At 40.9% G+C, this 11,713-nt stretch overlaps 1 protein-coding gene across 2 annotated transcripts; it reads left to right on the top strand.

Moving 5' to 3' along the window:
* The first annotated feature begins 2,549 nt into the window (after nt 1–2,549).
* Nucleotides 2,550–10,336, top strand: adssl (adenylosuccinate synthase, like). Of its 2 annotated transcripts, XM_085797504.1 has the most exons (14): nt 2,550–2,791; nt 3,422–3,524; nt 4,699–4,767; nt 4,916–4,966; nt 5,056–5,122; nt 5,320–5,427; nt 6,235–6,316; nt 6,603–6,729; nt 6,820–6,974; nt 8,499–8,623; nt 8,739–8,836; nt 9,731–9,880; nt 9,995–10,082; nt 10,119–10,336. In XM_085797504.1, the coding sequence occupies exons 1-13, from the start codon at nt 2,558–2,560 to the stop codon at nt 10,045–10,047; spliced, it is 1,422 nt and encodes a 473-aa protein (XP_085653630.1). In that variant the 5' UTR covers nt 2,550–2,557; the 3' UTR covers nt 10,048–10,082; nt 10,119–10,336. The 2 variants fall into 2 exon arrangements, with proteins under 2 accessions (XP_085653630.1, XP_085653629.1); XM_085797503.1 differs by having other exon boundaries at nt 9,995–10,264.
* The last annotated feature ends 1,377 nt before the right edge of the window (nt 10,337–11,713 follow it).

The following is an 11,713-nucleotide window of genomic DNA, read 5'->3' as shown; positions in this document are numbered from 1 at the left end:
CTGCTGTTGAGTTAAGGTTAATGTGCTGCCAAAGAAAGTCAGGACAATTTTATTGATGTCACGCACAATTACTAATCGTAAATTTGCCTCACAGGAATGTGGAAGAAAGCTATGAATTTAATAATTAACCTCTGTGCGTAAACAAACATGATGATACAGTAGAATAATTATAGTAAAACATGAAGTCACCACGGCTCAAACATTTACTTACTTCATAATATGCTGAAACACTGCAGAATATTAACTATCCTAATACAAACTAGACGTAAAACCGACAAGTTATCAACATGAAATTCAAATAAAAATTCATCTTTTCATAATAGATTATGTTGTTGTATGTTATGTAGAGTGCTTTTATTAAAATCTAGCCTACAAACAAATCTGGAGTGTTGACCAAATCATTATCAACGCAACAAGGACTGATAAGACACATCCAACTTTCACTTTTGCATTCACATGTGCACCAGACTGAGCAGAAGTAAGCGCTCCGGTCGTTTTGGCTAACTTCCTGTCAGCAGATGGAGTTAGCAGGCCCCGCCCTCGTCCCTACGTCACCACATTCATGTGAATCCCTTGGCTGCACACACAGAGAGGACCGCCCCTTTATGCCGTTCTCTCTCCTCATTGGATAAAGGTTGTAGGATACAAGGAAAGTTTTCTCCTCGGCTTACAGCAGAGCAGAGTGACTGACAGACCCGTGTTTCAGACCAAACACTCTATATAAGTGATTGCTTTCGGAAGATATAACTATTTAAGACTTATATTAACACAAAAATTCCGCTTACTTCTGCTTTAACTACTGGGGAGTAATAATGATTATTTATCAACAGCTAGTTTATATGTTCAGAACAGACTCAACCAAGTCTCCACACCTTGACCTGTATACTTGGAAATACACAGCAGCGATAACAGGGTTCCCACTCTTTTCTTTTAACATTAGCAGTGTTTTCCCTGATAAAACAACATGCAGCTCATCATTGGAGGAGCAGTGGTTCTGCTAATCTGCTAAATATGATTAAACAAAGTGAAAATATCTTCACCAGCAGCAGCATCACTGTGAAAATTACTTGTGCAAGCCCTCACAGAGAGACGGCCCCGTCCACTGCATAGTCCATTACAACTACAGATTCTCTGGTTTAGCCTACTTACTAAATAAACCACGACAACCACCACAAGATACAGAAACTGTAGGACAAGACAAATGTGAGGAGTTGAGCAAGAGCAGCTGCAGACACCCTTGTTTGCTGTGTTTTAGTTTAATGCAAATCTTTACTGTAAAATAAATAAGCAAACATGAACTGTGTTTTGGGGCGTCGTATGGCTCAGTTGGTGGACCAGGCACTGAACAGCGACCCCAGGTTCAGTTCCAGCCCTGGTGGCCCTTTGCTGCATGTGGTTCCCCCTCTCTCACACTCCCAATTTCCTGTCTCTCTCCAGCCGTCCTACTGTTATAAAGGCACAACAAGCCTCATAAACTACTTTCAAAACAAAACAAAACAACAACATGTGCATTAGGTTTTGATGAGGATAGACAGGGCTCTTAAGAGTTTGTGCACATGTTGAAAATGTTGCCTTTGCTGCCACCTAGTTGTTCATCACTGATGCAGAAGTTGCAGTAGCCTAATGAATCAGTTGTGTTTTACGGATGGTTTCTTCAGGCCAAATTCATTGATGAAATAAAGATGTAAAATGTAAACTCCTGTCTAACTCGGGGTTAAGCAGTAGGCTAATTTACTTTTTCTCCTCTCCTCCACAAAAACAGTGAGTGATCTTTTACCTGGGCCTATTAATTATTCAAATAGTAGCCTAGTCCTAATCAGTGGTTTGCTTTTCAGGGAAGAAGGCTTTCAATGTAAAGTTTTGTGATCAAGCCATTGAGTGCTTGTGCAACCCATTTAGGACACTGTTAGAGAGAAGAACGAGTGAAAACACCATTTATGAAACAAATATTTTTCAAACGTCCGCGAGGTGTTGTACAAGAATACTGTTTTACGTGCAGGAAATGAATAATAAGGCTGTGCCGTCTGGCTGATGCACACAGCGAAGACGGAAGTGCAGAAGAGTGAACCATCTCATCTTTCAGTACTCTTCTTGAATTTGCTGCAGTGGCGCTAAACAAACTATGAGTTTAAGATTTTTTTTTTTTAAATGTTACTCGAATACTACATAAAGGAATTAATAAACAGCCTAAATAATATAGACAACTTTACATAGGGTAAAACTGAAGAGCTGATAAGCATTTTTTGTTTCAGACTCGGAAAAAAAATCAGTTCTATTAAGAATAATGGAAATGATGGGGTAGATTGACAATTTTAAACTTATTATTTTGAGAGAAAATGACACAAATAATGATTTTCTCATCAAAGTTATATTTAACTGTAATTTCGATTTTTTTTTTTTAGAAAAGAAAGAAAGAATGAAAGAAAAGTACTTTTGTGAGAAGGCACGGAGAGCGTCTGACGTCCACTTCCTGTGACGCAGAGAAACGCGGTAAAACGATATTCCGGTTTGTAGAAGGAGGACACACACACACACACACACACACACACACAGCAGCATGGAATCCGACGGCACCATGGCGAACGTTAACGGCCAAGAGACCGTCAGCCAGAACGGGGAGCCGGTCGTCAAGCGGCCGCGGGAGAGCGTCCAGCAGGACTCGGCGCTCCGTGTCCCGAAGGAGCCCCAGAACAAAGTCACCGTTGTGCTCGGAGCGCAGTGGGGCGACGAGGGCAAAGGAAAAGTTGTGGACTTGCTCGCAATGGATGCGGATATTGTTTGCAGGTGTCAGGTACGTGTCGAGTTAACGTCTCATTGTACACGCTCCATAGCAACACACAACGTTCTTTTCCCCCCTCCTTCCCTTTGCCGTTATTTTTTTTAAAATGTCCGACCGTTCTAAGTGGAGTGCGGTGGTGAAAGTCGTTGCCGTTTAGCTGCCGTTAAATATTCATGACCTGCTCTGACGTCAACAACCTTGCCTGACCTCCCGGATGTGGAAGTTGCTAAGTTGATGCTAACTGAAACACTGCTAACCTGGCTGATCTCTGCTTCCTGGTAGCAAAAATGTGTATTAATAATAATAATAATAATCATAAAATAACTTGTATAGGCTACATGCTGTTATTTTAGTATGACGTTGTTGAAATTAAAATGCCCCCGCGTTGTTAGCAGCCGTTTGTTTCTCTCTTTCTTCCAGTTTATCCAGAGCCACCTGGAAACACTTTGTCCATATGTTCAGCAGCACAGACTGAGCTGTTACATAACACTGTGACTTTGTAGCTCTGTTTTGTCTTCTGTGTTGACTTTCATGCTCAGTGTCTCTTCATCATCATCAGTAAACCTATAGTAAACCTGCTCTGGCTGCTCTGCTGTAGCATTGCTGAATGTTTGTTTTTTTTACACTGTGTTGTTCTTGCAGGGAGGAAACAATGCAGGTCACACCGTGGTCGTGGACAAGGTGGAGTACGACTTCCACCTGCTGCCCAGTGGCGTGCTGAACAAGAAGGCGGTCTCCTTCATTGGTATGATGAGATGAGACCATCCCCATCTCTCTCTGTTTCTTTTTTCTCTAACTCACGTTTGGCGGGAAGATAAAGATGATACTAATAATAAAACAATAACACGGTAGTATATGACCATTATCAGCACACATGAAAAGAGCAGATGGCCTTATCAGTCGGTATGTGTCATGCTGTTGCACAAGTGACCCCCGTTCTATCTGTTAGATATGACATGATCAATAAATAGAAAGAATAGAATAGAAAAATACTTTATTCATCCCCTCTGGCGGGAAATTCAAGTTGCCCGCCCAGCAGCAACAAAAACATGTGCCAAAATAGATAAGACTTTTTCCACACACACATACAGAGCAATAACAAACCTAAAATGATAGAAGTGCATGGCCTAACGAATGGCGCTGTGCATCCTGATGGCAGCAGGAATTAAAGATTTCCTTTATCTTTCCGTTCTGCAGGTCAGGGAGATGAGCCTGTTACTGTGGCTGCTCCTCTGACCTGTGTGTCCATCTGGTTTACCTCGGGGAAAACAAAAAACTGTAAACTAAATGCTACCTTTCTGAAGCTTGTAGTTGTATTTATTTGTTCTGAAGCCGGTGTGTGATCATTTTATTTCTAATATCTGGCCCACGCTTTCATTATCAGAGGCTAGACCTGGGATAACAGCAAAACACCTCCTCCAAAATACCATTAAAACTGAATTTGGTATGTTTCTTAATCAATTTCAACATCTCAACCTCCGTCACCCTCATGAAGGAGGGATTTTCTGCAGAGCTGAGGTGTTATGTTTCATCAGCTAGGTGTGGCTGAGAAACTGACAATCAACACACAAGTGTGCATAGTTTCACAGAGATTAAACTAAACATGATGTTAACAACAGTAAACATACCCAGTGTTGGTACTTCTCTGTTATCATAATAACTATTTGAAACCCAAACATGTTACTAATTTAGCATTTCCTCTTTTTTTTTTTTTTTTCCGCTGGCTGCATTCTTCCACTCTCATGAAAACAGGAAATGACAACATTAAAGGAACAATTGTTTAAGCGAGCGGTACCAAGCAAATGTTAAAATTAAAACCACTGGAAAAACTTAACCAGTTCATTACTCATTAGAAAAAATATCTGTGATGATGCATGAAGCAATTCCCTTTTTAACTTAAGTTTCACCTTGCATTGCAGGCAATGGAGTGGTGATACACCTACCTGGTCTGTTCGAGGAGGCTGAGAAGAACCTGCAGAAAGGCAAAGGTAAAGTTTTGGTAACAAATGTATTACTTAATATGAGAGGCAAGGAAAAAACATTGAGTATTATGGGTAGTAATACCGCCCAGATGGCAGAAAAATGTTTGTTGTGGTGTGAACATGTGATGATGAGGGATCGTTGTATCTTTTCCAGGATTACAAGGATGGGAGGACAGATTGAAGATCTCTGATCGTGCCCACATTGGTGAGTAAACGTTTTCTTCTTGTTTATATTTTGGAGTAAACAAATGTCACTTTAAACTGACCTTCCTTCCCCTCTATATCTGCATCTAGTGTTCAACTTCCATCAAGCTGTGGATGGGATCCAGGAGCAGCAGCGGCAGCAACAAGAAGGGAAAAAGTAAATCTACTCTTATTAGTTTTTAATAGTGCTGCATACATCTTTATGTGGGTGAAATGGATATTATAATGTGCATGTAACACTATGCCCAAGTGGGAGTGAGTCATCCTCTGTCAGATTCAGTTCACGAACATTTATGTGCCTTCAGGGAGCAACTTGAATAAACTGTTACTTCTTGTTTTTGTTTTGTTCACCAGCTTGGGAACAACTAAAAAGGGTATCGGTCCTGCCTACTCCTCCAAAGCTGCTCGGAATGGGCTGCGTGTCTGCGACCTTGTCTCAGATTTCAAGGTTTTTGAGGACAAGTGAGTGCTTTTATTTTTCACATCTTCTTAATCTTTTTTTTTTACGCTGCATCATCCGTGATGTAAGATGTGAAACCCTCTCATCAGCACTTAGTCATGAAGTTTGATAGTTTGATATTTTATTTACTTTGACTGTACAGCTGGAAGAACAAGGCAAGGCAGTTTTATTTGTATAGCCTATTTTTACAAACAGTTTGTCTCAAAGGGCTTTACATAGCATCATGACAACATCCTCTGCCCTTAGACCCTCACATCGACCGAGGAAAAACTCCCCAAAAAACACGTTTAACAGGGAAGGATGGGCAGACGTGCAATAGATTTTGTATACAGACAAGAAAACAGTTTACAACATGGAATATGGAAGAACAGTGAAACTCTTTTCAGTGTGCAGGGCATTTAATTGGTCTGTTCATTTTGGAGCAACTTTTTACAAATGCTGTTGAGTTTCCATCCCTGAATGTGATTATACCCTTTTAAAAATTAGCTTAGAAGCCAATTAAAAAGCATATAGATTACATAGTGAGAATCTCCACAGTGCATCACAGCAGGTAGATGTAGTTTTTATTGTCTTGACTCTACCCGCTGTAGATTCTGTATCTTCTTCCTCCAGCAGGTGGCAGCACGTGGCTGCGGTACACGTGCCGACCACTGCCACCCTGCTCTCACAGAAGCTTCATTGTAGCCTCTCTGCCTTGTGGATCCTGATCTGAAACTGATGTGTGAACCTACATTTGCATACAAAGGGGGCTGCTGCACATGGACTTGAACGAGCCTGTGTAAACAAACTGTCGAACCGTGTCCTTGCAGGTTTCGTATGTTGGCGGACCACTTCCTGACCATGTATCCAAACCTGAACGTTAACGTTGACAGTGAGCTGGAGCAGCTGAAGGTGAGGCATACTGTGACACTCGGCCAGTTTCACACAAGACATTATGTCATGTCGCTGCATGAAGCTTGTTGTGCCGGCACACCTCATTTACTGAGAAATTTGAACTGAATGCAGCCTCCGTTGATGTTGTTATTTCCGTCTGTGCTTCTCCTGCCATGACAAGTGAAAACATGCAGATATCCTGCTGTTCCTTTGAGACATTGTGTCACTGTCATTTCTCATCATCTAGAGATTGTTCATGTGTAGCCTTCCCTCTGAGTTGTGTCTGCTGTGAATGTTTCCTCAGGTCTACGCCGAGAGGCTGCGTCCTCTGGTGACCGACGGTGTGTACTTCATGCACAAAGCGCTCACTGGACCCAGTAAGAAGATCCTGGTGGAGGGAGCCAACGCCGCTCTGCTGGATATTGACTTTGGTGAGCAACACAGGGGTTTGTGGGATTGATTAAGAGGGATGGATTGATGTTTTTCGCCTCCTCGGGTTTAACAGATGTTTCTTTGTTCAGGGACGTACCCCTTCGTGACGTCTTCTAACTGCACCGTGGGGGGAGTGTGCACCGGCCTTGGCGTGCCCCCATCACACGTTGGCCGCGTATACGGCGTCGTCAAAGCCTACACCACCCGCGTGGGCGTCGGCGCTTTCCCAACAGAGCAGGATAATGTGAGTAGGAAGCCAGGTTTTTAAATGTGGTACCAAGACTAAGTAGAGAGAAATGTCAACAAGCTTAATGTTGTGGTTAAAGCATAATCATCAAATCCATCATACTGGCTCAGCAGCGGCATTTTGTAAAATAAATGTGTGTTGTTGTGTGATCATAACGGCCAAGTATGTCTTTGAATTGAAGGAAAGAGAAAACTACATTTATGTGTGACATTATATTATTATATTATTATATTATTATAGGTCTTACACAGATGGAGATGTTGGATGAATGAATGGATGAATGAATTGAATTTTATTATTGTGTTATGCATACTTCTGTATATCCAGCCCACATGGGCTTATAAGACACCAAGAAAACAAACCAGAGCACATCATCAAAACATCAAAGAAATAAGAAAACAAACAGAGGTTCAAAACCATTATCCAAAAAAAAGGAAAGGAAAACAATACCAAGGTTAAAAGGAAATCATCAGAAATGAATTAAACAAATTTTCCTGTCTTTTTTTTTCAGGCTTTTGAAATGAAACTAAATTAGATATTTCTGAAGAAAAACTAAGTCAAAGTCAAGTCAAAATCATTTATTGGTCTCCCGAAGGAGAAATTTCTCTCGGACAGAGAGCAGTGCTGCGTCACAACAAAGACAAAAACAGTACAGGGGAAAAGCAGCAGAGAAGTACTAAAAACATACAATAAAATGATTAAAGTGCAGTATGCCTCAGAAAAGTACTAGTGGCAGATGTGTGGACACGCAAACATTCATACACATCATCACACAAACTGCTCATTCATAAGGTTAATGGACAGAAGGATGAGCGAATTTTGAGGCGATTATGCCTACAAACAACACGCAAACATTCATACATATCATCACACAAGCTGCTCATTCATAAATTAATGGACAGAGGGATGAATGAACGAGTTTTTGAGGCAATTGTGCCTGCAAACAACACGCAAACATTCATACATAACATCACACTAACTGCTCATTCATAAATTTAATGGACAGAGGGATGAACGAGTTTTTGAGGCGATTGTGCCTGCTCAGAGGGACTCGATATCTTCTACCTGAATTTAAGAGCTCATATTCAGGGAGAAGTGCGTGCGTAGGATCTGCTAGAATAGAGTTTGTCAGCCTAATGGTGGCCTGTTCAAACAGGCCACCATTAGGCTGACTAGGAAAGAGTTGATATGTAAGAGTTGATATGTAAAACATCATCTCAGTCATTTGCATCAAAGGTGGATGTAAAATGTGTGTTAGTATGGCAAATACAAAAACAAGATGGCAGTTGTACCATGAAACTCCATCATGGGAGTGTGTGAAACTGTAAAAGAGCACGTACGCTCTGTTGACACTCCCACCAAAGATTGGATACATATCAGCAGAATCAACACGTTAACCTGTAAAACTGCGGATTTATCTGTGTGAATTTTTAATTATATCTTGGAAACCAGTTGTTTTGCTTTTCCTCCATTTGCGCTGACCTCAGCCTGACCGTGTGTGTTTGCCCTCTGGTGCTTTAGGAGGTCGGAGAGCTGTTACAGTCCAGAGGGAGAGAGGTCGGCGTGACGACGGGCCGGAGGAGACGCTGTGGTTGGCTGGATCTGATTCTGGTCAGATACGCCCACATGGTCAACGGCTTCTCCGCGTAAGGAACCGTCACAGCATTTCACATTAGTGTCACCTGCTGACGTAACACTGCACATGCACCGACTGACCAGTGCTCACCAGAACTAAACAGTGTGACGTCTTTTCTTTTGTAGAATTGCCCTGACGAAGTTGGACATTTTGGACACGCTATCTGAGATTAAAGTGGGCGTGGCCTATAAAGTCGATGGACAACCTCTGCCTAGTTTCCCTGGTAGGTTACTCCCACTTCAATATTTCATAGATCCGCTCTACAGAAATATATTCACTCTAACTAACAGTCCATCATTCACACTCAGTAAATCATAAATAAAACAACACTCATTTAAATAGGGTTGCAATTATTGATTGTTATTAATTATTTTGTGTAAAGCTCCTGGAGCCGAGTGTAACATGTTTCAAACTGTCTTTTCTGATTGACCATCATCCATGAGCTGAGGACACAGTGATTTACAGTGATTTATGTACCTCAAACATTATTAAAGAAGCAAATCCTCACATGCTGAAGAAGCTGGAACCAGTGAATGTTTTTTTTTTTTTGAGTCGTCACTCATTTTTGCCTCGACATTTTCACAACTTTGTGAAATGAAATATACAAATTTAATTAAGATGATCTATCTACAGACATTTGAACGCCAGAAACATTATAATCTTTAAACACAGGTTCAACATCTGTGCACAGGTTGTTAATGACTTAGGCCTTGGTTCCACGTGATGAGCAGAGCTTTAATGGTCCCTAATGACTTATCATACACGGGTCAGCCTTTTACTGGTGGGAAATGCAACATCTTGGGTTTTTGAAAAATCTATTGTGCAATCGTTAAGCTAATGATCCGGGAGATGATAAAACAGCTTTTCTCTCCCTGCTTCATACGACACTGCAGCTGCATCAAGGCAGCATGTCGACACCGATTTCCTCTCCACATTCGTTTCATCTTTGTGGTCAGTGCACTTGGACGTTTGATGAAGTGGCTCTCGTCCTGGTCCAGAGTTAATGTTCAAACAGCAGCACCACAGGGGAATCAGATTTGATGAATCAGTAATGGGGAACCAAAACAAAAACATTTCATTTTTCATTCAGTCTCATTGATCTGCTTCTCTCCTGTAGCAAACATGGATGTTTTGACGCGGGTGTCGGTGGAGTACGAGACGCTGCCCGGCTGGTGCTGCAGCACCGAGGCGGCTCGGAGCTTCGAGGATCTGCCGGTCCAGGCGCAGAAATACATTCGGTTCATTGAGGACTTCCTGCAAGTGCCAGGTTTGCGAACAGACACTTTATATTAGAGGAGAAACTCCAGCCAAACACTTGTCCGCTTTGCCAAATCTGTCAGTCACGTTTTTTTCTTTTTTTTTTCTTTGTGTCTCATTTCAGTGAAGTGGGTTGGAGTCGGCAAGTCCAGAGAGAGCATGATCAAACTGTTCTGATCCCTCTGCAGTCGACTTCTCTAGTCCTCCTCCTCCTCCTCCTCCTCCTCCTCCTCCTCCTTCTCCTCCACGACAGCTCAGATGATAACTTCAGGTTTGGATTGAATTACCAGAGGAGTTTAAAATGCAGACTTTACCCCTAAAGGAAATACTTCACCAGCAAGGCTATTTGTGAAACATTTAGTTGCTGCTTCTGCATCGCATTTACGATAATTCCTCATAGGTATAATTTATGCATTCCACAGTGTTTTCTATATTTATTAGGATGTTAAATTTTAAAACCTGGTGTAAATGGATCAACATCAACCTTTATCCCATTCCACACTGAAGCACATGGTTTATTTTTTTAGCATTTGAAGCTAATTAATCATAATTGACATGTTTACCATAGTAGGGTTTTTTTTTTTTTTTTTACAAGCATTTGAAAAACCATCGACCAACACAAGTAGAAGCCTTCATGTTAAAGCAAGAGATTATTTTTAGATTTTGTAAAGAGGTGGCAAAGAGAACGAAAGCCATCGTGCGATCAGTCCGACTGTGAACTTTTCTATTGAACAATTTTAAACCACAAAAAATTACATGAACGCATTTCAGTTGTTTTGTTTGTTACAGTATTTTCATAATGATTGTGGCAGCGAACATTGTGCTTTTTAAATCATCCTCGGCGATTAAATCAACAACACTAAGGAAAAACTGAATTTACATAGGTCAATTCCTCATGATGATGTTAAAGTAGAAATCGAACATCCACACAGAGACACTGGTGTTTGTGTAGATGGAAAAAAAAGAAGAAAGAAAACGACGCTCACACGACCACATTTCGATATGTTTTCTATGACATTTCATTTTGTCAATAATGTACAAGACTCTTATTCATCTCGCTGTAATCAATAATAAAACAATTGTAACATTTCATCTTCTAGTGGGTTAAGTCATTTTTTATCCATTTAATTATTCTCAGGTTGTAGGAAAATAACACAGAATAAACACGGTTTGTTTGAGAAAAATACCCTCATGAGGCACCACTGGAGTTACTTTCTTCATTACAACTCTACTTTACTTATTAGGGCACATAAATAGAATAAGTTCACTAATGAGAAAAATAAGGTGGTTATACGACCTACAACTTTACTTTTCTTCAGCAAGTTCACTTCAAGTTTCACACCAAAAAGTGAATATTGGACTCGGGTACGATTCTAAACGTTGCTAATGTTTCTTACTGTTTGTTGGAGGTGTAAATGTGTAACAGTTTGCTAACACATTCACCACGTCAACTTTATAAGGTGCTAATAGGTCGATGTTGTTGTGTTCAGAGCCAAAGCAGGTTCAAAGTAATAAATAAATTACGTAAATACTTATTGACATTGCTAAAAAGGTATGCAGCAGTTACACCTCAGTCAGTTCTGTAAAAAATGTTTCACTCTTGCTCTCTCTCTCTCTCTTCACATCCTCCTTAGTTATGTTAACTTCCTCTCATGGTTTAAAAGCTTTCCAGGACCTGGGTGGATCAGATTAGAGTGTTAAATTAAAGCGTAATAAATGGATTCCTTGGCACATCGATTGGAGGTGTAACTGTACTGGAGCTTCTCAGATATTCCACCACTGTCTTTCTAAAGCTGATGAGGCCTGCGCTCAGGTTGATGATGGGCCCAGCCTTGCCGGGAAA

The sequence above is a fragment of the Trachurus japonicus genome, chromosome 14 (assembly GCF_045865225.1).
Source record: "Trachurus japonicus isolate A0001 chromosome 14, Traja_1.0".
Classification (NCBI taxonomy): domain Eukaryota; kingdom Metazoa; phylum Chordata; class Actinopteri; order Carangiformes; family Carangidae; genus Trachurus; species Trachurus japonicus.
Note: the sequence above shows the minus strand (reverse complement) of the source record. Positions and strands in the feature narration are given on the sequence as shown.